The 27206-nt window shown below is 39.3% G+C and overlaps 1 protein-coding gene across 3 annotated transcripts in view; it reads right to left on the minus strand.

Moving 5' to 3' along the window:
- LPIN2 (lipin 2) overlaps nt 1-27206 on the minus strand; it is an 83449-nt gene that overhangs the window by 42029 nt on the left and 14214 nt on the right. The window contains exon 1 of one of the 3 annotated variants that reach the window (XM_045781907.2): nt 15925-16466. The exons of 1 other annotated variant lie outside the window; for it this stretch is intronic. In XM_045781907.2, the coding sequence (XP_045637863.1) occupies nt 15925-16041 (117 nt within the window). In that variant the 5' untranslated portion in view covers nt 16042-16466. Of the gene's footprint in view, nt 1-15924; nt 16467-27206 lie in introns of those variants that run through there. One more of the 3 variants, XM_045781908.2, reaches the window with a different exon arrangement.

The raw sequence follows: 27206 nt of genomic DNA on the forward strand, positions 1-27206 counted from the left end.
GTTGAAACCCTAACCCCCAATGTGAGGGTATTTGGAGGTGGGGCCTTTGGGAGGTAATTAGGTTTAGATGAGGTCAAGAGGTGGGACCTCCAAGATGGGATTAATGTTCTCATTAGGAGAGCTCGTGTTCTCTTCCCCTATTAGGCGAGGAAACAGAGAGAAGACGGTTGTGTGCAAGCCAGAAAGAGGGCCCTCACTAGGAACTAAATTGGCCAGCACCCTATCTTGGACTTTCCAGTCCCCAAATGACAAATAAATGTTGTTTAAACTGTGGTAGTCTGTTACAGCAGCCTGAGCTAAGACAAGCATCTTCTTAAACGTTATAACTACCATACTGTTTTTCAACGTTGCGGTACTTCATTGACAAAGACTCACTCCTTTCACCAAGAAGTTCATAACTGTATCAGACAGCCCTAGTTACTATGTCCAATAGAACTCACGATGGATATGTGCCACCCTCTTCTAAATGATACCACTTACACTGAAGAGTTTGTTGTACAACCGTAACTAGGTCTCATCTATTCTGGGCTAAGCATTCTTCTTCCTTAAAATATCTAAGATGACTGGGTTTACTTTACTTTTATGACAAACTAGAGAACTTTAAATGTGGGATCCAAAACTAGACATAGTGGTGCAGACGGACCTGATAGTGTATACAATGTACAGTGTGTGTTTCGGTGCAGGCACTGGCTCCCGTGAGCTGGGGGAAATATTGGGAGCTCCCAAGACAGGGAGGAACTTACTCATCACTAAACTAAAAATGGAAAGAATCAGAAGTTAACTAAAATACTTATTAGAAACTAAATATCCCTTTATGCATAAAATTCAATAGTGTCCACTATCAGATTTTTCTTATCAAACATTTTAAAGTAAACATACACTAGTATCTGGAATAAAAGTAGCTTTCAAGATTCAATTGTTTACCAAAAATTTAAAGATTTGCTTAGCAGCTTTTCCTGAGCATCAGAGAAACTAAATAAACCATCATGATATGTAGTAGAGATTTATAAATAGAATCCATCAGTAAATAGGTTCAAGTACAGATCCTCTTCCTATAAAAACTGCCCCAAATTATTTTAAGGTGGTATGTTCAATCGAAAATAATTTTTGCTAAGGAAAAGAGATATAGGAGCTATTAAAATAGCACAATTTCTAAATTGTAATCAATACAAAAATGGATACATTCCAAACTACTTACATCATCATAATCTGTTTCCCAAGTTTTAAGTTTACCTTCATACAGTTATTCAATACTATTATCAACTAGTGAGCAGTACTACAACTACAGTTGTTATAATGTTCATCACATGTTAAATTTAAATGCTATGTAAACCTATACATTAGCTCCTGTAATTTCCACCAGTATCTGGAGTCTGGTATCAAAATTCCCATGAGAAAACTGAGATTCAGCAGTGTCCAATGTCATCACGCTAAGTGGTAAAACCAATATTCAAACTCAAGTCTAATTCTAAACTCAAGTCTAATTCTAGACTCAAGTCTAATTCTAGAGCCTATGTCCTTAACTGCATCTCTAAGTGACAGAAATTCTCTAAGCATGGATCCTAAAAGCCTTGGTAAGTTCCCCCCACCCCCGATTTCTTGTTCCAAGTGGGCTGCTTCCAGCAACTGGAATGTTATTTTCACTTAATGCTACTTGGCCCTCCAAGTCTCATCTACACGCTATCACCAGAGGTAGCATTGACTACTAACTCTCTCCTGCTAGGCCTGCATTTCAAGATTAGGAAGTACACTTCCTGGGAGATCAGGTGTGGCTGGGGCTTGTGGACAGAGATGAACAGCTTTTATCCAAGAACCTGCCCTGAACATTCTAACCTTCTGCTCACAGATGTGAGGAGTGTGTTATGAGGGAAGAGAAACTTCTAGACACTTCAGGAAACAAACACCAGAACAGTGCTGCCTTGTACACATTCCAGCTTATACCTATACTCCTAGACCAAACTCCTCCAGGCTTATATTCTGCCTCTGAGTAGCACTTAAGATTTTCCAAGAACTTTCTCAAACATACTTCATTTGATCTTCAAAAAGAGAATTTAGGTTATGTAAGGCAGACATTTTTCATTTCATTTTACATTAAGGCTGAAACAAAAGGTATTTACTTTCCATTATTACTCACTAGAACCCAGCTGTACTGTGACTCAGGATCCCAACCTTCTTGCTACTTCCTACCAGTAGCTTAAATCATGAGGCTCTCAAGGTGAGCTGGTAACCCTGAGGACGAGAGATCTCAGGGCTGAATTCAAGTTGTACTTAAGTCCTCCAGGAATTCCAGAGTCTCTTAAAGGTAGTCAACATGAACCTGGAGAGCACCATCAACTGAGAACTGAACTCTGACAGCAGGAGATGAAAGGCAGAAACAGCAGACACAGCAGCACCTGCTGCAAGCTTCTCCCTGGTCTGGGAGGTTAGGTATTTGCAAATGAAAAGTTCCCCAGAGGACTTGCCCACATCCTGTTAAGACATTTTCTAAAACATTTAGTCTGTGGCCAGCAGACACTATGGAGATCACAAAGAACTAAATGCGGTTACTACTTTGCTAGACATTTGTAACGGAAAACTACACAAAACTATACAAAAACTGTCCTCACTGAGCGAGGACAGACAACTGACACTAACCCTGACAAAGAACCCAGCTTTCCTGGAGAAGACATTCTAGGCCATTTAAATTCAAATAAATGCCTTACTCTATACCACTCAGCTTTTTATCCCCCATCATAACAAAATGCTAATTTGTTTAATTTTTCTTATTTTATAAATAGCCACCTTTTAATTCTTGTTTTATAAAATAAGAAACAGGAAATAGCCGCAAGCATAAGAACAACCCTTGCCCTCGGTGAAGGGCGGGCCTTACCCCAGGGCTCCAAAGTAGATGGTGCACTAAGGTCCATCTGATTTCCTTGAAACTAAAGTCCATGAGGAAATGCTGACAGCTGCAGCTCTAAAATGCACTGCCCGAAGTCTCTTCAAGATCACAGCAGGTCCCCTTCTGTCCTGCGATTGTTGAAACAGGGGTCTCCTTCATTTCTAGGACCATTCAATCCCCATGTACAGAATCTGTAAACTAAAACCCAGTGTCTCCCAGAAAAATTCCGGAGTACTGTACAAACAATTCAAGTAAGAGACAGCACAGCTCTTAAGGCAGAAGTGCAGAGAAGACTGAGAATCAGTAGGGCCTGTGACAGAGGGAAAGGAAGCAGCTGGTTGGGATCATGCCACAATTTCTAGACAAAGCTAGAAATACATCTGGCACATAGTGGGATTCAGTAAATATTGCTGAATGAATGAATAAACCAACTTAAATATGGAAATAAAAAGGGCAGAATTTGTGGGGAACTTCCTACTCAAGCTAAACTTCAAAAATTTTACTTACTGCATTACTTCAAAATTTTTTGTTTATGAATATCATCCTTTTTTTTTTTTTTAAAGATTTTTATTTATTTATTTGACAGAGACAGAGACAGCCAGCGAGAGAGGGAACACAAGCAGGGGGAGTGGGAGAGGAAGAAGCAGGCTCATAGCAGAGGAGCCTGATGTGGGGCTCGATCCCATAACGCTGGGATCACGCCCTGAGCCAAAGGCAGACGCTTAACCGCTGCGCCACCCAGGCGCCCCAGTTTATGAATATCATCCTTAACAGTTTTTTAAAATACGAATTTTCTTGAATTTTTTTGAAGTTTAATAACTGATTATGAAGATGACCCAGGTTAGGGAAGCATAGCTCCACATAAAAGCAAGAGATCCCATGATAAAATTCCATGCCTGTTTTTGCTACCTCCAAAATCGGTCTATCATAAAATGAACTACAAGAAGCCTTAAACCCTTGGGTGCTGTCTTGGACCTTTCTTCAGAGAAGATGTACAGGGGAATTCTAACAATCTTTCTGGGCTGATGTCTAGCCTCAGAAGATTCCTTCCAGAGACACAGATTTACCCAGGATGAGATGTTCTTTGGAGCATCTGGGTTTCTAGTTAGTTCCCTGTAGATTATGAGCTGTCTTTCTGAACAAGAACAACCCGATCGCCTCCACTTCAGAAGGCACAGTCAGGGACCATTTTAGGTCTAACCAACTTTTTTTCCTGCTAAGTGAAGAAAACTGACAAGGACCACACTGTAGGTTACTATTTCCCAACAGCAGTCCTCAGACCACCTGTAACAGAATCAAGGTTTGGTGCTGAAGAATGGAGATTCCTGGACCCCAACACAGACATAAAAAACTGGAAGTGGGGTCTTAGAGGATCAGTTCTCCATGATTCTGATAGGCATCCAGGTTTGGGAACTAACTCAGTCTCTACTGCATGAACTTTGTCCCCCCAGTCCTGATTCAGCTGGAGAAAACCGAGTTGTTATGGGCTAAAGTATGTATCCTGTCCTTACCTTGATGTGTAACCCAAACTAAACAGACCTTGAATTTTGCACATCCTAACAAACAGCTGACCTGATCATTTTATAAAACTTGAATTCTAGGACTGGCAGTGGTTCTTGCAAAAATTTTAAGATTTTATTTTTTAGTAATCTCAACACCCAACATGGGGTTTGAACTTAAGACCCCAAGATCAAGGGGGCGCGTGGGTGGCTCAGTCGTTAAGCATCTGCCTTGGGCTCAGGGCGTGATCCCGGCATTCTGGGATCGAGCCCCACATCAGGCTTCTCCGCTGGGAGTCTGCTTCTCCCTCTCCCACTCCCCCTGCTTGTGTTCCCTCTCTTGCTGGCTGTCTCTCTCTAATAAATAAATAAAATCTTGAAGGAAAAAAAAAGGCCCCAAGATCAAGAGTCGCGTGCTCTGCCAACTGAGACAGCCAGGCGCCCCTCGTTTACAAAAATTCTGATCTGGGAAGACTGCTCTCCTAGCAATAGCTCTCCGATTCAACATCAACCTTCAGGATGAATAGGTGAGAAGAAATTTTCTGACCCAATATTCGTGTTTTGAAATTTGAACAGATCCATGATACACTGGGGCTAGATCAGAGGGTAATAATAAGGCTCCCTGGATCACAATGATTTCATCTTTCAGAGACCCCTCCAAACAAAGGAGTAAATCCCTGGTAACCGTATCTGTGCTTTGGGACTTGAGCCTTGGCACCAGCTGACTGGCGGGGTAGGGAGATCTCTGACCCAGACAGGTATTCCTTAAGTGTGTATGAAAAGCCAAAGCGACAAGAATCTGGCTAAGCTGCTTGAGCAATAACCCAGAAGGCCCACCAGCTCAAGACACTAAGAAGCCACACAGCCCCACTCCTTGCCCTCTCATCACTTCTCTGGTTCATGAGTGATCATAAGTTTCTTTGTTTGCCTGGTTCAGTGTCCATTTCTGATGTTTACCAACAAAGGACTTAAAAACAGATAGGCGATACTGATTCTGACCCAATAAAGCCACCTGAACTCTCTATAACCCCCGCTCCCGGCCCCACCACCAAAAAAGCACCCTCAGAAAACTAGTGAAAGCCTTCCTCCCCTGAACTCAGAACTTTTTTTTAAAAGTATAGTCAGCACACAATGTTACATTAATTTCAGGTGTACAACATTGTGATTTGACAATTTTTTTTTTCAGTTTGGGTTTTTTTTTTAAATGAGAAAACATGAGGCTGGCCTTAAGTTTGGCTGGAGAGTTGATAAATTCAGATTTCTAATCCGTCGCGACGTATTCCCTCCAAGGAAGTTTGCAACCACAGATTTCTGCTTACTGGGCTCACTTCTCTATGATTTCACCATGCTCACTACCCACAAAGCAAATGAACAATTATCTTGGGCGGAGTAAGGTTGAAAAAAGGGAGGACACTTTGCCGCCACAGCAATATACATTTTCCCCCCAAGTGATGGCCTCAAGTTTTACTCAAATATTTGCTTTGGCTTTTCAGCAGGTACAACTGAAGGAAGGACCGTGTCCCCTATTTCATCTTCAAAAACCATCAATTCCCACTTCCCACCCCAGTTACTGGCCTAATAATTTTCTGGACAATCCTCCAAAATCCAATCTAAGTTTTCTTCTCAATCTATCCAACTACTACTGTTGGCTGTTACTCTTTTATTAGAGGAACAAAGAGGTTTTAGTCTTCCTGGATGAAGAGGAGATGGGAATAAAGTATGCCCACAACAGACTGTGAACACAGCACAATCCAAAATATCAAAGAGAGATGGGGCGAGGGGAGGCATGGACTCAACGGTTAAGCAAGCAGCAAGCGACAAGGGGTCTGTGGCTGTGCGCATCCACGGTACCGGCCGCAGCACAGAGGCACGCACCACACTGCAGTCATTTGTTTACCCACCTCCAAACTCTAAGTTCAGACAAAGAAAAAGTGTTGTATGATTCATGGCCTCCCTAAAGCCTGGCACAGTGCCTAGCAACGAGAGGTTCTTAACGAGTACTTTCAGACCAATGAATGTATGGATCGATGAATGCAAGATCCAGTGAACAGAATCAGCAAGGAGAGGGAGAAATATACACCGTGTTTTGTACTGTAACCTACATGAGAGAAATTCAAGAAGTAAATGAAGATATAGGTGTATATATTCACAAAGCCACACATTTAGAAAAATGCCAAGAATGGTGGGGGCCAACCCAATGTTCCAAAAACAATGTTCAAATATTCCGAAACTAATGCCTTTCTCCAGATGCTGGTTAAGACTTCACAGAAAAAAAAACTTGCATAAATCTAGTGTATGTGAATGACAATTACAAATGACACCCACCTCTAGATATATCTAAAAATATCCCCGTGAGAACAAATGACATACACGCAGATCACTCTGAAGAACAGGAGCAGCCCCAGAGCAACGTGCAGGAGAGCCCACTTTGCTGGGCTGTCAGGGGAAGTCAGTGTGGGGAGTCAGCTGAGGCAGCGGTAAGGCCGGAAGGTGACAAAGATCATACCATGACCAAAGACTATTATAGAAAACACCGTGAAACAGATCTTAGGTTATCATTTCCTATTACAGAGTCTACTTACATGAAAATGCCCAACTTCAGAATTCTGTAAGGCACAGCATTCAAGGTAAACAGCTGGTATCAACAGTTCCATTTTCCTAATGCTCAGCAATGTAACAACAGAATTGGTACAGATCAAGGAAAACTAAATGCTCAATTTTACACATATCTTTAGATTTCACTATGCATAATGAAATATGTATTCCTTGCCTAGATCCTAAAACGGCTAGCAGCACACTAGGAGAGGTGGGCCCTAGCTACTTGCTTCATGGTTTTTGGTCACTCCTGTGACCAAAATCGTTTCAGACTATTGCAGCTCTATAAAATTTAATAGTTCTTGAGTTTCTCTTCGTCACTTCTCCCTTCGTTTTCCAAATTACAAAATACTGCCTTGAAATGAAGGCAATTTCTGATAATTTAATTCACGTTTTTTCCTGTCATGCCTAGACTATGCCCAATCTACCCGTACATGAGGCAACAGATTATGCTACAGAACATTTAACCTGACTGCAGACCAGAGAGAAACATACAAGTGAAATCATTAAGAAATGTAATGAGTTTAAGATTCTATTTATAGTTAATAATGAAAGACATTAAACTATTACTTAGTCAACATTAGTTTAAATGGTTATACCTATCAGCATATAAAAACTTCCGGCTAGGGGCACCGGGGTGGCTCAGTTGTTAAGCGTCTGCCTTCCGCCCGGGGCCTGATCCCAGGGTCCTGGGATAGAGTCCCACATGGGGCTCCCTGCTCTGCTGGGAGCCTGCTTCTTCCTCTCCCACTCTTCCTCTCCTACTCCCCCTTCTTGTGTTCCCCCTCTCACTCGCTTGCTCACTCGCTCTCCGTCAAATAAATAAATAAAATCTTTAAAAAAAAAAAAAAACACTTCTGGCTAAACGTTCATGCCAAGTCTACTAGGAAATGCAATTTTAAAATTTCAAATAGCTACACCTTGAACTATTCAAAATCAATTTTTTAAGAGAATGAAGGTGTACTTTACACAGACTAAAATTAACCCGTTTCTAGTGTACAGTTTTAACCATGCAATCATGTAATAACCACCATACCCAAAATATAGAACTAGATTCTTTCCCAAAATGACCCCCTGCCCCTTTGTAGTCGATGCTTCTCCCCCATTCCCTGCCAACCACTGATCTGTTTTCTGTCTCTATAATCCCTGCCTTTTCTAGAAAGTCACATAAATGAAACTATACAGTACGTAGCCTTTTGACTATGGCTTTTCTCACCTAGCATAATGCATTTGAGATCAATCAATACTGTGGCAGATATCAGCATTTTGTCTCCTGGTGTTAAGTACATAGCATCCCACTACCAGATGTTCCAAAGTTTGTTTATCCATCTACCAGCTGAAAGACATCTGGCTTGCTTCCAGTTTTTGGCGATTACAAATAGAGCCATCAAAAATGTTTGCATACAGGCTTTTGTGTGAACATAATTTCATTTGGGTAAATAACTCAGGAGTGGGACTGCTTTAGATGTATTTTTGCAAGGCTGATTTTGAGCTATTGTTTTTAAAATATCTATGGTGTACTGGGAGGAGTTTGCTATTAAAATAAATCCTTTAAATTATTTTACAAAGTGGTAATAATTTGTTTTACAAGTTTGTATTTTCATATGTGCGAGTTACTTAAAATAGAGATTCACCTACACTACTGAAAATTCAAACTTTCTGGTTACTCACACTGTAACTTTTGAAACTATGCGTATCCTTGAAAAATCACATATAACCTAACCTACAATTCAGATGTTTTACTACATATTTTTCCTAGTGTTAGCCGTGGGAAAGTGATGGGGGAAAAAAGAGAAGAGAGCAATAACATTTATCCCTTCCAAATGCCATTTTATAAACCTCATCTCATTTAATCCTCACAATGAGGTGAGGTAGATGCCATATGCGTTATCCTAGCAAAAAAACTGAGGCCAACTTATATGGGGACAAAGCAATTTACTTAGAGCCAAACAGTTACATAGACAAAAGCTGTCTCAAATGCCCAGGCTTTTTACGGTATCTTGGAACCATAAGTTCCTAAACACTAATGCCAAGTTTAGTAATTTTCAGGGTCATGTGTAAGTAGGAATTTCATAAATGCTTCTAGAAGGCCATGAGAATTCTTCGACATGCTATCATACATGAAAAACGTTAAGCTTTCTATTATGAATAGCCCTAAAGGGATGACTAACATTATAGTCATAAATACACATTTTAAGGAACATGTTCTCATCCTAAACTTTCTAGGATGAGACAACTGTGGCTAACCTATTTTATCACTGATAACCATAAGCAACTCTAACATAAAACAGGAAATCTGATTGTTAGGCTCACTTTCACATAGGAAAGGCACACAATCTTATTAGCAAGCTTCTAAGGAAACCATTACGTTGTATTTTCAATGATGACTATCACTTTAGTCCACACATTGGTAGGATACAATTTCCTGTGAAACATTCTGACTTTATTTGAAGTTCTATTTACTCACTGACCTAGATGTCAGGAATTGACATCATGACTCTTCTACAGTTGAAATAACAGCCGTGAGACTGGGAACAAATAAACATGTTCCTGTAGTTTGTAGGTCTAGGGAAAGACATGTTAAACTAAATTCATCTTCTTCTCATGTACCCCCAAAAACCTTAGTTAATATCACAGATGAATTAGTTGACATTTTAAACTTGTCCCAATTGTGTTAAGTCCTTGGGTTGAAAGTCCCTCAAGCCCCTTATGGTACCCTGCTAAGTTCAGGTAGGAACATGCCATATGAATTACTCCAGTAGAACGTGAAGGTCACTGCACCTACTCTAACCAACCTTACCACTACTAACTTAACAAGCACGCGCGGGCCTAAAGTTCAGTCTAAACATCCTCGACAAGCCCAGGCTGAAGGATTATTATCAAGTCAGACGGACCAAGTACCTGCTTTAGAAAGAATGCTGTGCTTTAGAAAAGAATGCATACTGCCTTATCAAAAAGAAGGTAATTCAAGGATTAAAATAAATCTGGCTCTGGTGAAATGGTGAACTTTCTGTCATTTGAGTGGGTTGTGTGTATACTAATATACACATGGCCTCCCTGTGCGTTCAAACCTCTAAACATTCCCTCAAGTGCGCTCAATTTCTCTGGTAAGTTTTGTAAAAATGCTGGCCATGAGACTGGACTGGTTTCCACTCCACTACAAAAAACTGGGGACTTTCTCTCCTAGCTGGCTGAGTTCCCTTAGAAGGGGGAGGAGTGACAAAAATTCTTTTCAGTGTAAGAAGAAATGATGACTAACCCAGGAGTGGAAAGCAATGATGATTCAACAACAAAGGGAGTATTCGTCAACGAAGACTACTTAACAAAGACACAAGAGCTTGGGTCCACAACGTACCTAACAGATATGTATCCCACAGCTAACATTCCCCATGTCTGACTAATCATAATACCTGGGAAGCTTCTAAAAATACAATTTCCTAGAGGGAAGTCTAAAACAAACTCTGCGGTATTAGACTAGAATCAGAAGTCTCATGGACAGATGCACAAATACTGATGTGCTTATGCCTAGGGTAGAATGCATTTAACATTCTAGCTTTCTCTGTTAAGAGGAATACTAGAATCAAGGACACTGTAGAAGCAACAAGCGTACCTAGACCCCAGATCTTGGTTTCTAAATACCATTCTCTAATAAAAAGAACCAAGGCTCCTTGGAGAAGTAGTTAATCCCAAGGCTGGAGTCAGGGAAATACAAGTTGATGCTGGAGTATCTAATAGTGCCAAAAAGTATGAAATTGTTCAAAATCAAGAGAACAGGGATATGTTAAAGGAACACAGGAGCTAACGTGAAAAAGCTCCCAATGACTAGAGCTAACACAATTTGAGCAACTAAATAGTGACAGTATTTGATTATTACCTACAGGATAAAACACTCGTGAGTCCACACTGACGTAAGTTAATAAATAAGGAGGGAGAAGGGCCAGCTTTCTCTTAAAGATGAATTCCAATTACTACAGAATGAGGGAAATAGAAAACTACTATTAGAACACCACAGTGATAATTGTGACATGCAATGGATGTTAAAAATAGAGGACAAAAGTTTGAGGAGAAACAGAATATTTGTATACTCTCAAGGTCTCCCCCCCAAGACATATATTACAAAAGGAAAAACATTAACTTTACAGTAGAGAAACCTGCCAGATACCACCTTAATCAAGTGAATCAGGGAAACTTCACCAGTAATAAAACACATCGCCATCATAGAACTCCTGATATGACATCATGTCTGTGGTATTCCTCCCAAAAATACATGACCTCCATCTAATTAAGAGACAATCTCAGACAAACTGAGGACTTTAGTGGGGAATAAAATATGAATAAAGTCTGTAGTTTAGTTTTTTTTTTTTTTTTTAAGATTTATTTATTTGAGAGAAAGAGAGCACGAGCGAGTGCAAGCAGTGGACATAAGGGGCAGAAGGAGAGAGAAAGCCCCAAGCTGACTCCCCACTGAGCACAGAGACTGATGCAGGCTCAATCCCAGGACCCTGAGACCATAACCTGAACTGAAATTAATTAAGAGTCGGACACTTAACCAGCTGAGTCACCCAGGCACCCCCTGTAGTTTAGTTTTAAAAATAAAACAATTCCTAGGCTCCATTACCCCTTTAATTGTCTGAGAAATGTCTGGGGGTTGGGGGGGGGTATTTGAAGTTCAGTAAGGGTTCCAGGGGTTGGTCAGACTTGGGAATCACTGTCCTTGGCTGCCACCTGAATCACTGCGGAGCTCTGAGGAATCCTGACGACCAGGCCACCGCCCCTAGATTATAAGTACAAGTACTTTTTAAAGCCCCAAGAGACCCCCAAATGGCAGGTTATCAAGGTGTGTCTGAGGACTACCGCAAGGGAATCAACGCCCAGTTCCCTCTTGAAAACCTCACTGCATGAGAAGTGAACAGAATTGAAGGATGTACTTCCTATTCCTCTCCTGCCTCACTTTCCCTAAAAGAATTACTTTTCCAATAAATTCTGAATTATCAGTATATAATGGTTATGACTTCATGCTTTGTTAGAATATAAAAGATGACAGATGGCTTTTATAATCTTAACTACTGCCCCTTGACCTCTAACTTAGGACAGCCTCTCTATCTGCAGTTCAAGTGGAGTTAGATAAGTCTCAGAGAACACAGTAACATTCTAGAGATTACGCAGCTCTCCCTTCAGGTTTTCCTGGGATTCACTTTAAGCAAATTTCTGACGAAGGTCTTTTCTACATAGATACAGCTAGGATTAAGATAGTACACCAAGGGCACACAAAGTTCTAAACATGATTTTATCACAGAGTTAAAATGGTACTTTAATAAAATAAGATCAGTATACTGCTATTTCCACCCTTTGAAAGCTATCTTCCCTAAGTATGCCAGGTTAAGCAAAGTAAAGAGCTCAGAAAATGATTCTAGATTATGCAACAGGTTTCAAAGAAGGGACAAATAAAAAATATTTTTCTAGAACCAGCAGCAAGAGTGAAAAATTACAAACAAAAATTATTTTCCCTACTTTCAATTAGATAAGAATGTATAAACAGAAACAAAAATTGTCTACTCTGGAACTGGTATCTAAAATTTTTTCTTCAGTACAAATGGGTTGATTTTGAGTATTTAGTACTGAAGATGTGAATGTAAAACATTACATAAAAAGATAAGCATTTTCTCCAAGAGAGGTAAGATTTTTATTTGAATCCTTTCAGACAGTTGTGTCCAAATCCTGCACACTGGACGACACCTGATTCATGTGACATCTAAAGACAGTGATGGGATTACATCTTGTTTTTCCTATGCACAAAACTGCCTGACAAGCATCTGGATCAGATGTGCAATATGGGGATTATCCCAACCAACTGGGTGAAACAGCTCAGCTAACTGGGAGCATGTAATCAAAACCCAGTACGTGGGCAAACTAAAAGAGGCAGCATTTATACATACATTTGCTGAAATCTGTCCAGTTGGGCTACTCAGAAACTCAGAGCAGCAAATAATTCAGACATATTAGTAAGTGCAAAAACAAAAACAAACAAACAAAATAACAACTCAGTATCTAGCAGAACCAGTGTGGCATAATCGATATTTGCTGAATGAAAAGAATTTTGTTTTCTCTACAGCTCAGTCATGCACGTTACAGTATTACGGAGCAGTTGTGTGTATATGCATGTCTCTAAGTCATTTCTGAAAACAGATGGGGGCATAAATATAAAAATGGGTAATAAATACTTTTCAAAAAGCCTTGATGTATTTCTGGCCACAGCCTCTATGCTACTCTCCACAAAATTCCTGAGCTCATCTGTGACATCAGGATTAAAGAGGCAAGTGAGTTGTGAAAACAAAGATTCTAGGAGAATTTACTCCGCCCAAACTGGTTACCTACTACCACCACCACATTTCTGAGAGGAAATAAAATTCTATACAACGAAATACTTAGTTTTGTGAATACTCCTGATGCTCGATTAGAGGAAAGTGTTTGGCTTTGGACCCACTCACCTAGTGCTATTCTAGGATTTGGGGCAGCAGGAGTAATGACAAACTGTGCTAAGGATAGGGGGATTGAAGGGAGGCTTCTCCAACCCCTCACTGAAGATTTCCTAACTCAGCATAATGCACTGCCCCAAGCCACACACCCTGCCTACGGGGTGACTTGCTATCTTCTACAACCGTGTTTGTTAGTAAATCTTGCTATAAATAATATAAACATACAAAATTCTCTCTGAAAAAATTAGCTTTCCCAACTCAACCACACTGGTGCCCAGGTCTCCTCTGATAGAGCACAGAGGGACAAGGAGAGAGAAGCACTGCCCTCTTGCTTCCCGGAGTTCCCTGCAGCTAAAGACATGAAGACACAGGTCAAGTTCTCACTTCTGCCCCGTGAGCAGGTCTCATAGCCTCTGTGCATGGGGTTCTCATCTCTAATAAGAACGCCCAGATGCCGTCTAGAGTAACCACAGAAAGACTTCATTCTAGAAGCATTTCCTAGGATTACAAGTTTGGCTAAGCACTCCTGTAGTACATGCTGCCCCAATTTAAAAATCCAAGCAAGGTAGTTTAAAATAAGTGGTGAAAAATAAGGCCAGCAGATTATTTTGGAATTTCGGCGTACTAAAATATGAAACAATGTGGTCTTTTCCTTACCAAAGAAAGGAATTATCACTTGTTTAAAAATTATGGAAACGCTTTTTTCAATTCCTAATTTCTAACAAAGCACAAAAGTCTTCTCATGTTTTTTAAATTATGAGATTCATACATTTATGTTCTAAACCCACAAAATCATCTCCTTTAAGATGGAGACATTCACCCAGGTATAATATGAATAGTAAGGGATGTCAGGGTCAATGAGGGCCTGGACCCTGAAAACTAAGTTTTTCCCTCTCCCACTTGCCACACACACACACATCCAAGTTATAAAGTCTCTTACATCGTCAGTACAGCTTATTAAGCAGGTATCAAATCTAGAGTCCCTAACACTAGCCATTCAGAAAATCAAAGTCTCTCTTGGGGCAGAGAGGTGACTCATGGGACTTCAATGTTCTGACATTAACATAAAAGGGAACTGTTAATAAAATGCAGTCTAATCAAATACCCGTTGACCTCTGTCTAGAAAACACCAGTATCAGGAAGCTAAGAACTTCTTCCTGAGATAGGTGGTTTGTGTGTTACTGTTACTCAATAAAAGAATTTCTCGTATATTTCATAAAGATTCAGCTGTACTCACTAGTCTCCCTTCTGACTTTTACAACAAATGTGCATGAATCCATATATACATACACTCTATACTATTAGAAAGGAAAAGTAAATTCCTTCTCTCTGTATACCTGACTTCCATTTATATTCAAACAATGTTCAGTTCCATTAGTTTCAGAGAACCCTGAACAAGTACACTTTCATCAACAAGTCCAAAAAGCAAAAAGCACACAAATAAATGTGATAACATTTTTAAAGGTGACAAAAATTTATGTAACTGTAAAATCAATCTGATTATGGGCCACAGATTTTAGAAGTTATTTTTTTACACTTGTTTTCATAAAAACATACATCCTTGATTTCCTAAGAAATACCTTTACCTCATAGTATTTACTTCAGATTATTTTTGAAGGAAAAGGTTCCACAGGTAGAGTTAAATTATACTGCCCTTAATTTACCTGATTGTATTTCCTTAATGCTGACTTCTAGAACTTTTATAGGATTTATTTTGTATCCTGTCTAAGACGATTAAAAAAACCCCAAAACCTCAATTTGCATTTTCCCCACGTCAAGCTTACAAGATTTCTTTGTTTGCAATCATAGGAGAAAGACTGCAGTCACTCTTTTGTATCATACATCAGAATAAAATGCTAGTTTCAAAATGTTAGTTCAGTTTTCAAAAAATTTTGGCTAGGACAGTAAAAACCATAAAACTTTTGAATATTTTTTATTCGTCAACTACTGCACTTAGAAGCAAAAATGTAAAATCAGATATGTTTAGTTAGAAACCTAGTTTTTGGGGGCACCTGGGTGGCACAGCAGTTAAGCGTCTGCCTTCGGCTCAGGGCGTGATCCCGGCGTTGTGGGATCGAGCCCCACATCAGGCTCCTCCGCTATGAGCCTGCTTCTTCCTCTCCCACTCCCCCTGCTTGTGTTCCCTCTCTCGCTGGCTGCGAATAAATAAATAAAATCTTTAAAAAAAAAAAAAAAGAAACCTAGTTTTTAAAAAAATCTGTTTAAAGAGCAACCTCATTTTTTTTCTAGGCAGAAAGTTATTTGTTAAATAGAAAAAAGTAAAAAGATGGAGTAGCATGAAATGAGGGAGAGCAGGTACCAAATATGTCTGCTGAACGTAACATTAGAAGTTAATAAAATCCATTACAGTGCTACATTTTCCAAAGAAAAAGCATTAGCCCCCTCTTCTCTCAGTACTCCCCAGACTAAGCAAGCACGCAAAGGCAACAGGACATTGGTGCATGTAACTCACCAGGATACCAGCAGGGGCCTTTCCATGATAAACACCTTCAGTTTTACTTAATGAGTCTTCATGAACCTTCTCCTCCTCCTCCTCCTCCTCTTTACTATCATCTTCTAAGTAAAACATCTTAAAACTGAACTAGATTATCAAGCATGTCTTTTTTTCAGAGACTAAGTTACAGTCCTAAATTATCAAAACAGAAAGCCGCTCTGCTGACAAACTGAGTGCAAACTGTTTGCCGACACAGTAATATGGTTAAAACTGAAAGGAAATGGTTTTTAAAAAAAAAAAAAGGCAATACATACACGACCTTTACCAATAAGATTTGCTCAAAACGCCTCAACCCCTTCTCTCTGAAGGAGATAAGAAGGGGCATGGGACAGGCTGTGCCATGTGTTTACACTGATAGGTACCAAGTCCTGCCCAATCACATGACGGTCACCGCAGCTTCCATCACACAGGACAGGGATTGAGTTAATGATTCCCCAAATCAATCACATCCTCCTTTGAGAAATAAAAACTATACAGATAAAGAAGTAATCTTATAAAAATTAATCATTTGAGGGAAAATAGTTTATATATATTTTCTAAGTATCAACAAGCTTTCCAAAGACAGCAGGTTATAGATGCTTTATAGAATTCAATGACAATATTTTGTCATATTGGCATGACTCAATATATTTTCACAATTCTGGATGGAAGACAGCCCGCTCAGCCCTGTAAATAATAAAAAAGTTATAATAATAAATTATATGTTAATATTAATTATATTGTTACATAATATTAACATATAGCATGCTACTGAACAATTTAACTTTAAGAGTATGACACTGCAGCATCGTAAAATTCAAACATACCTGGTATTTCCTTTCTATCTTTCCATAAGTCAACATGTAGTAACTTCAAGTGAGTTTTCCTAAACTCGACAACATATTTAACACATGGACAAAATATATTTTTAATTAAAAATATACTATTTTATTCAATACAGTTGTCTAGGCTTGTGCTGTTCATTACAACGTGGCAAATATTAGAACCAACTGAGATGTGTTGCAAACGTTAAAATACACATAATAAAAATGAATGTGAAATAATCTAATTTTTAAAACATACATGTTAAAATATTTTTAATGTACTGAGTTAAGTAAGATATATTCTTTAAATTATACCTGGTTTCTTTTTACTTTATGCAATTTAAAATTACATATATGACTCCCATTGTATTTCTATTGGACAAAGCACCACCTTAGGGCCCTGAGACAATCTTGAGAATCAAGGGGAGAAAAAGGACATTTAGCCAAAGTTCTACTAATGAAGAATTGAAGATGACAGGATTTTTCATCATCCCATAAAAGCACTGAGTTAATCCATCAACAATATACTAGCTGATCCTCATATATTTAATGATGTTCAAATTATTAAACTTTTTCCTCTACCTCTAAAGATCATAAAAAGATAGTATTTCCAAATGTTTGATCAAGTAAAGGGAGGCTGGTAATGTTTACTACACCAACATACCACCAAGATACATATAATAGGGGCGCCTGGGTGGCACAGCGGTTAAGCGCCTGCCTTCGGCTCAGGGCGTGATCCCAGCGTTATGGGATCGAGCCCCACATCAGGCTCCTCCGCTATGAGCCTGCTTCTTCCTCTCCCACTCCCCCTGCTTGTGTTCCCTCTCTCACTGGCTGTCTCTATCTCTGTCAAATAAATAAATAAAATCTTTAAAAAAAAAAAAGATACATATAATAAAAATATTAAATGGCAGAATTAAAAACAAATTTCACCAATATGAGAAATGGCAAAAAATTTATCTTGCATTCAGTATATTATACCGCTTGCTGCCCAGCCTACCAGAAATTAATGTGAGCCTGGAGTACATGAAAGTGCCCATGGGTGCTTGTAATCTAACAGAGTATAGATCAGGTAACACAAATTCCTCCTCTTAAAAGAGAAGTGATTTTTTTTTTTTTGGTCTAAACATTACACAACGTGTTAACAATTTAAACCTTTTCCTCCATGTCCTACTGCAGTTCTGGATCCCCAGCATCAGATGGTAGGAAGAAAAAGACTGATACTGGGGTGCTGCCAATGGGAAAATAATAAAAGGAGAAATAAGACATCAGGGAGAAGGGGAAGTAAAAGAGAACAAGAGAAGATTAAGGAGAAACTACATACGAAGATGTGGAAGGGGGAAAAAAGGAAAAGCAGAGGAAATAAAACTGGAAAGAGATGAGAAAATATATAAATGGAATGACTGGAGAAAGGGAAAACTATTAATGAGGAGGGCAGATGGAGATATAAAGACACAGGGAAAAGAGAAAAAAACTATCCATTTTAAAAGTGAGGCGCCCCTCAGTTGACTAGGTGGCTCAGATGGTTGAGGCGCCCCACTCTTGGTTTTGGCTCAGGTCATGATCTCAGGGTGGTGAGATCGAACTCTGCCTCAGGCTCTGCGCTCAGCAAAGTCCGCTTGGGATTCTTTCCACCCCCTCCTCTTCTTCCCCAGCCTGCCACCCCTGCCCGCTCTCTCTCTCAATTAATAAAATCTTTTTTAAAAAGTGAGTAAACGGAGGCCCAGCAAGACATAAGGCAGTTAGTCCAAGGTCACCCACTTAGTCAGACCCAGTTTCTGGTTCAGTGCTTTCTCCCATGATGCCAGGTTAAGACCAGAAGACAAAGTGCTAGGGAAAGGAGAATGAAGACCAACCAGAAGGAAAGACAAAGGGCTAACAAGAGAAGAGAGGCAAGACCCAGAGGTTGATGGGTATGAACTAAACTTCACCTCAAACGCCTCTTACAAAACAACCAGGCCCTACGCCAGTCACTTCAATTTCCTGCTAGTCTTGGTACTGCTTCACCGTTTGGACTGATGACTCACAGAATGTTCTGACTGAAGGTGAGCATGTACCATGGACCTGGACACGGTGAGCTCATCTTCCAAACACTGATTTTGCAAGAGGCACACACCTCCAGTCTCCCCCCGTGGTGACCTGGGGACCACCTGACTCCCAGTTGGTACCCGACATTCTGGTTCTGGCCCATCACTTGAGTGGTGGCACTTTTTGGACTCAGTCAATAAAAGTTAAAACTACAACCAATAATTCTTAATCATCCATATGGTTTTTCAAAGAAAAACACTACTGTACTGTCAAACTTTTTCTCTACAACCAAAGATGATAAATGGTTGAATATCAAGAAAGACTACTTTTTACTTTTACACAGCATCTTTAATAACCTTAAAAAAAAAAAGGCATAAGTAGAATTTGGAAGTCTTTTTTCCTAGACTTAAATCTTTCCAGAAAAAGCCTAGCTTAAGGAAACAGAAACAAAGCTAAAATACTAATCAGGAAGTCAGAATCCTGTTCAGGCTCCACAGCTGATAATCATGCTAGTAAAATACACCTTTTTTTTTTTTTTTTTAACTACTAATCCTGTAAGTATATGAGACCAGGTATTAAAGAGCTTTTTAAGAAGACAAAGATTAACTTAAAACTTCCTAACCTGAGATTTGCTTATCTGAGGCTGAGCTAAACTGGTTCAATCGAAGTACTTAACACCACAAGTTATATTCAGACTTTAACACAAAATATGAAAATAATCTTCGCCCCCCCCAGTGGTCAGACTGTGGAATAGCAACTTATTTCTGCTGAATTACCAATGAATAGGTAAGAATGCTAAAAAGTGTAATTATGATGAAAATATTTTTTAAAGCTTCAGTTACAATGAATTCATAATCTCTATCATGGCTGTCCTACAGTAAAGGAATTAACTCAAGCACATCTCTACATTTTCAAGGGCACTAGTGACAGAGAGACCCATACACCAAGGACCACAGCCCACCTGAAACAGAGTTCCTTGAGCCAGATGACTCTCTTATCTACACCGATTAAGTTTTTCTTCCTGTATCTGGCATTACTTGTAATTCACCATTTACTTATGAAAACAAAAGGACTAATATGCTTTCTTTAACACCAAGAGCAAAATTCCTCTTGAGAACACTCTGAGGTTTTTCAAACATTTGTAATTTAACTACTTATTGGATAATGGCTACCTAGTTTACTTAGGTTCTAGTGTTTCATTGTATCCTCACACAATCCCCAACTCTTAACAAGGGTAGCCAGTGACTATTCATTGGAGCTGTGAATTAATGAAACATCAAATGCATATAGGTCTTTTCAGGAACAGAGGAAAAAAAAAAAAAAACAAGAAGGGTCTCCTGAGGCCCAACTTCAAGTACCTTTTTCAAAGATAATCTTGAAAACTTGTATTTTAACCTTTAAAATTCTACATACTTTGTATTCTACTCTGACGCATCCATTTTTTAGTATGAAAAAAAATGACTGGACAGTTTTCTTCTACCAAGTTCAAGAGTTAAGGTATCACATTGACTCTAGGGCCTAGAATATCCTCACTGTCCATATCGCCGTTTAAAGAGTTGGGGACTAAACAACCTCGGAAGCGCAACCCCTCTGACGCTAATATTCTGGGTCACACTTTCATCCAATATTTTGAGACCAGAAGGACGACACTGAAGAATTGTCTGGCTGCAGCTATCAAGTGTATCTGCTTGATCATTAAGAGGGTAAAGCTGAACATCCCAACTAAGGATCAGAAGAAACATGGCTTGACTTGTGTCACCAATTCTGGACAACACTTTCAATAAAATAAAGCCCAAACAAATGGGGAATGCTTTGCTCTGCTCAGAATTCCCATGGCAGGTGCTTCAATGGTTGTGTGTGTGTGTGTCTGTGTGTCCGTCCATGTCCTGTTAATCACAACTATTTCTGTTTAAATGTTCTCTTTTTCTTCTCGTTTCACCCTCTGAATAGCAGTTTGCAATGGCCCTGCCCCATGGTGACACTCAGGGATGACACCCAAATTATATAAGCAATTTTCTGTACCAGGGCTATGTCGCCCCATTTTAGTCACACTCAAGAAATCCTGTTGAAACACAAGTCATATTATTATCAAATTTGAAAACAGTAAATACTTTCAAAAGTGTGATGCTTTAATCTTGTTGAAACAAATTTGTTGCTATAAACTCACCACTAAAAGGAGCACACCAGTGTATCACAACACTGAAGTCAAATGAAGATACTTTAAAGATTTTTCCACGCCAGGTCTAAAGTGAGATGGCTTAGAACTTGCCAAAGAAAACTACAGCAATTAATAAATGAAGCAAGAGGGAGGGGGTGGGGGAATGGGATAGGCTAGTAAGGAGGGCACATACTGAATGGTGCACTGGGTGTTATACGCAACTAATGAATCATCGAACTTTACATCAAAAACCAGGGATGTACTGTATGGTGACTAACATAATATAATAAAAATATTATTATAAAAAAAGGAAAAACAAAAAACAAACGGAAGAAAGACAGACAGACAGACTTGGTATCATTAACACAATCTAAAGAAAAATGAACAAAAATTGTAACGAATTATGAGATTGGCATCATGCACTCATACTCTTACACTCCTTGGCTCTCAAGAGGAATCCTCCCTTCCTATAGCTGGTTTCGCCCATTTCTAACTAAAGATCTTTTGGACCACCTGAAAAACTGGTGATGGTTGCTTTAATCACTTTGTTGCTGTGACTGCACCTCTTGACTTACCTACAATTTTATTTAAAAAATACTGGTAATTAGCTGGGTACTTGTCTTCTTGCTCTCTTCTTCCATCTATATAAATGAACCGCTATTGTAATGCTGATAAAGTACTTACAGACCAAGAATTCAACAATAATCTCTTGATACGTAGTTTCTTGAGGAAAATGTAAAAATTCTATCACATATAAAACTCATACAAATAATAATACTCCAGACCCTCAAGAGATAAGTGTATGAAAGGACATAACCAATTGCCATCCCATAAACATTAACTATCAAAGACAGTGAGAAGCTGCTCAAGTTTCAGAGCTGCTAGATGGAGAAACCAGGATATAATATAAGGCCTGACTCCCAGCCTTTGCTTTTAACCATATGATTGATGTTTAATTTATAATTTGCTTGCTGTCATATTAGTAGGATTAAAGAAAATACCATGAAGCAATTGGGATTATCATTTTAATAAAGAATCATCATAAGCACTGCTGAGAAGAGTCATCCTGGTAGGACAGACAGGTGAAGTATAAATTATTATCCGTAGCTTTAAATGGGCCCCCAACGGAATCTGGCAACCCTGTCATAGGCTTGCTCTCCCAATTTGTTTCTTTTTCAAACCCACATGTTTTTCAACTTGACTGCATCCACATCACCCTTCCCTCCCCATCAGAATATGAACCATTTCATACTCCCGTATGCAGGTTCATTTGTGTTCTTCAGGAAATGAATAGCAAAATGGCTAAATTACATTGCTATGACAACGATAACTTAAGGAATTTACTTTTATGATATTAAGAAACTTCTATGCTACATCTAATTCTCTTACCAGATTTTATTCAATTGTCTATATTTAAACTAAAACGAGAAGAATCAGAACTCTTAGACTGTCTTTCAGAAATCGAACCTGCCTACTTCAACCTAAAGTTCCCCTAAAATGCATATAAGAAAAAAATAATGTAGCACTGGTACCCAAATTTATACATGACAATAGTTACAGTTCACCCATACAAACAAATGCAATTCTAAGATGGCACGATTAGTTGCATTTTCCACTGAGGGTAAAGCCTTAAGTCAGCTTTGCTATTCTTAGAAGTTAAATGTTGGTAATGTCTAAAATTTAACCTTGCAATGCCAGGACAGTAGAGGATCCAAGAAAGCAAAGAGACATCGGAGAACAGCAACATTAGAAGAAAGGTTCCCTCTTTTAGGGGCACAGTACCACTGAAACACAGACAGTTTATGACATTTTATAACTATCCCTCCACCCCTGCCCAACGCAGCATACTTTACAAGGCTCTCTGAGGGACAGGTATTTAGTTTGTATAAAAATCACTAGCGTTTGCAACAAATTAATTCTACTCAAGCTTTTAACGTATACAGTCTAATCACAAAACTTCCGGATGTGAAAAGAAATAAAGCAAACAAAGGTAATCTAAGCTAAATGTTCACAAGAAATTGTATGGCAAACTAGTATTTATATTGACGCCATACAAGAAAACACAATACTAGCAGCCGAGGATTAGTTATCTAGTATTTAACTCTGAGTCATACTCTAGAGCTAGTCCTTTGCATATATTATTATCTCTGATCTGTATTCTGTGAAAGATTTGCTTTATCCCTATATTTGCAGATGAAGAAACAGACTCAGAGAAATTATGTGATATATTCAAGGTTACCAACTAGTTTTTAAAAGTGCCAACGCCAGGTTCAAACCCTAATCCACTTGTTTCCAAGCTTCAAGATGTCTTCTATAGTACCTTTTAGGACTTAACACTTAGGTTGGAATGCAGATTTAATGAGCTCAGTGTTTTTAAAAATCTCAAAAACAAATGAATCTAAAAGAACAAAATATATTTAGGAATAAATTTAATCAAGGAGGTAAAAACTTGCATATTTAAAATTACAAAACATTGCTCAAAGATTTAAAATGGCCTAAGAAGTAAAAAAGACATCTCATGTTCATGGACATGAAGACTGAAATGTATTTTGTTAAAATGTCAATACCACCCAAAGCAATCTACGAATTCAACACAATCCCTATCAAAATTTCTAGACATTTTTTTTTTTTTGCAGAAATATAAGGCCAATCCTCAAACTGATATGGAATTACAAGGGGCCAAAACACTCTTGAAAAGAACAAAGTTCCTAATTTCAATACTTATTACAAAACTACAGTAATCAAAACAGCATGGTATTGGCATAAAGACAGACCTACAGACCAATGGAGTAGAACTGAGTCCAGAAATAAACCCAAACATCAATGGCCAATTATGTCTTTTACAGATTTTATTCAGAGAGGGAGTGTGTGTGCAGGGGAAGGGGTAGAAGCAGAGAGAGAGAGAGAGAGAGAGAATCAGTAGCAGACTCCGTGCTGAGCACCGAGTCTAAGGCAAGGCTCGATCTCACCACCCTGAGATCACGACCCGAGCCAAAATCAGAGTCGAATGCTAAACCAACTGAGCCAATGATTGCCCCCATGGCCAATGATTTTTGCCAAGGATGCCGAGTCCATTTAATGGGGAAAGAAGAGTCTCTTCAATGTATGGTGCCAAGAACGGGATTTCCACATACAAAAGAATGAAGCTGGACTCCTACCTCACATCACATAGAAAAATTAACTCAAAATGGACCAAAGACCTAAATGTAAGCGCTAAAAACACACAATGTTTATAAGGAAACATGGGGTAAATCTTCATGACTTTTGATTTGGCAAATGATTCTTAGACATGACACCAAAAGCGTGAGTAACAGAAAAAGGAGATAAACTGGATTCCATCAAAATTTAAAACTTTTTTTGTATCAAAGGACATTATCAAGAAAGTGAAAAGACAGACTAAATCATGGGAGAAAATATCTGCAATTCATGCATCTAAATAAAGGTTTAATATCCAGGATATATCAAGAACTTCTACTATCAAAACCAAAAAGACAACCTAAGTAAAATATGGGCAAAAGACCTGAATAAATAGCTCTCCAAAGAAGATGGTCAGTAGGTACATGAAAAGGTGCTCAGTACCATTAATCATTAAGGAAATGCAAATCAAAGCCACAGTGAAATCATCACTTCACATCCACTAGTATGGCTATAAAAACAAACAAAATGAGAAAATAAGTGTTGTGAAGATGTAGAAAAATTGCAATCTTCGTGCAACTGAAACGTGATGGAAATGTGCAATGGTGGTCATTGTGGAAAGCAATCTGGCAGTCCTCAAAAAGCTAAACCTAGAGCTTTGATCCAGCAACTCCACTAGATATATATTCCAAATAACTGCAAACAAGGACTCAAGGACTATAAACCAATATTCATAGCAGCATTATTCACAATAGCTAAAAGGTGGAACCCAACTAAGCTCTCAAGTATACCCTCTTTAGAGAAAATGCGATCATCAATATATGTGTATATCCACACAATCATGAATCGTATTTTGGGGTCTGAGGATCTGCTGGAACCCCTCTATGACTGATATGTAGAACCCAAGAACCCCTGATTCTAATCCAAGCTGTTGTTTGAAAGATGAGAACATGCACGTACTGAAAAATTGAATTACTCCCCTACTGAATTAGATAAAACATGCTCCATCTTTGTGATCTAAAGCCTTATATCACATAACAGCCCTTGAAATGAAACACTAGAGAGTATATGTAAATGCATGCCGTTCATTCATTCAGGAGGGATGGTGCTATGAAAATATTCATTTAACAAACATTTTTCCAGTGTCTACTATACACAATGCCAGGCACCAATACTGCCTTTATCCCTGGGCAAAGGAGTCCCTGCCCCAGGCCCTGCACTTTATAAAGCCCTGCATACCACAAACCCCAAATAAAAAGACCGCATTTATTTTTCTTCTTTTCAGATCTCTAGAGAAGTTTCATTTTATTTTTTAAGATTTTATCTGACAGAGAGCAACTGCGTGCACGAGTGTGAGCACGCACAAAAGCTAGGGGGAGTAGCAGGCAGAGGGAGGGGGAGAAGCAGGCTCCTGGCAGAGCAGGGAGCTCAATTCCGGGCTCGATCCCAGGACCCCGGGATCATGACCTGAGCCAAAGGCAGAAGCTTAACTGACTGGGCCACCCAGACACCCCATTAAAGTTTTTCCTTTTGTTTTTAAACAATTTACCTAACAGAGCAGGAGGAAAGCACAAGCCAAGCTGCCCCCAGACCTGCCCCTCCAGCTTCCCCAGCATGTATGTGCTAGCGCTCAGGCTCTGTGACAGATCAGACAGGGCTGCGAAACAGCCAATGGTGGGAATGTCAGACAGTCCATGGGGTGACTGGATTCATAGCTTTTAACAGTTTAGACGAAGGTTTCTCAACCTTGGCACAGAGACGTAAGTCACGTAATTTTTTTCCAGGGTGCGAAGGAGCATACTATTCCTGATCTCCAACCACTAGATGCCAGTAGCACTCTCCCCAGTTGTGGCAACCAAAAATGTCTCCAGTCATTTTTTTTTTTTAAGATTTTATTTATTCATTTGACAGAGAGAAACAGCCAGCGAGAGAGGGAACACAAGCAGGAGGAGTGGGAGAGGAAGAAGCAGGCTCCCAGCGGAGCATGGAGCCCAATGCAGGGCTCAATCCCAGGGCCCTGGGATCACGCCCTGAGCCAAAGGCAGATGCTTAACGACTGAGCCACCCAGGCGCCCCGTCTCCAGTCATTTCTAAGTGGCCTCTGAAGGCAAATTTCCTCTAGTTGAGAACTACTAGTTTAGACAAATGGCATGTAGCCCTGTATTTATATGCCTGTTCTGGCTGGGCCCTCACAGATGTTAGGGGTGGGCCACTCAGGCACATAGCTTGGCTTTAAATTTAGATAGAGGTGTAATTTAAAATTCAGTCTAATACTTACTAATAGCCCCAGTACTCACCCTTTAAGCTTCAGCTTGACTGGAGCCTCCTATGAGCCCTCCATAGTGCTGGGGTCACCAAAACCACCATGCAAGACTGCTTCCAGGACTCAATGAGGTACCACCTGGAAACTACTAAGTGCTTAACTTCTTTCTTTCCATTAAAAAGCAACGTACTGCATACCTTCAAGACCTATGCCACACAGGTGCCTAACATGTTAGGCCAGAATCCCTGCCTTCGAGAAGCTCCCATTTAGTGAGGGACACAGGAAAGTAAACAAATGACTTCTGATCTAATTCCCACTTCAATTAAGAGCTCTCTTTTATCTCTTTGTTTTAGCTTTCCACACTTTCTTTTCATTCCCTAAGACCCATCCAAATGAGGCCCATACCCTTCAACATATTCGTTCAAATAGTGTAATTCACATTCCATCCCCAAATAGCCAAAATAAGATTAACATGGGTCAGAAGAATCCTAGGGGTGTAGGGAATGGTCTTAAGACAAAAACTATTAGATCCAGCTACTCCCAGACCTCCACTCTACACTGGGTCCAAACCAGACCAGTCTCCTTAAGGCATCTTCCTCAGTGTATTTCCTTTTCCAAGTTCTGGTGTAAAACTGTTCAGTCACATTAACACTCTATTTAACATGAAGCCTGTCTTTTAAATTAAATACTTCTGAAGTCTATAATAAACTGATGCCATTGAAATGCCACTGCCCAACATGTTATTTGTACTCTCCTTTTTTCCTGAAAGATCTTTCAATTTAGGTGCTACACAGGATAAAGATCAGTATCGTTCCTATAGGTCACAACTCTTACACAGCAAAGAAGCAGATTA

This window comes from Ursus americanus, chromosome 19 (genome assembly GCF_024610735.1).
Source record: "Ursus americanus isolate L20-20 chromosome 19, mUrsAme1.1.p, whole genome shotgun sequence".
NCBI lineage: Eukaryota > Metazoa > Chordata > Mammalia > Carnivora > Ursidae > Ursus > Ursus americanus.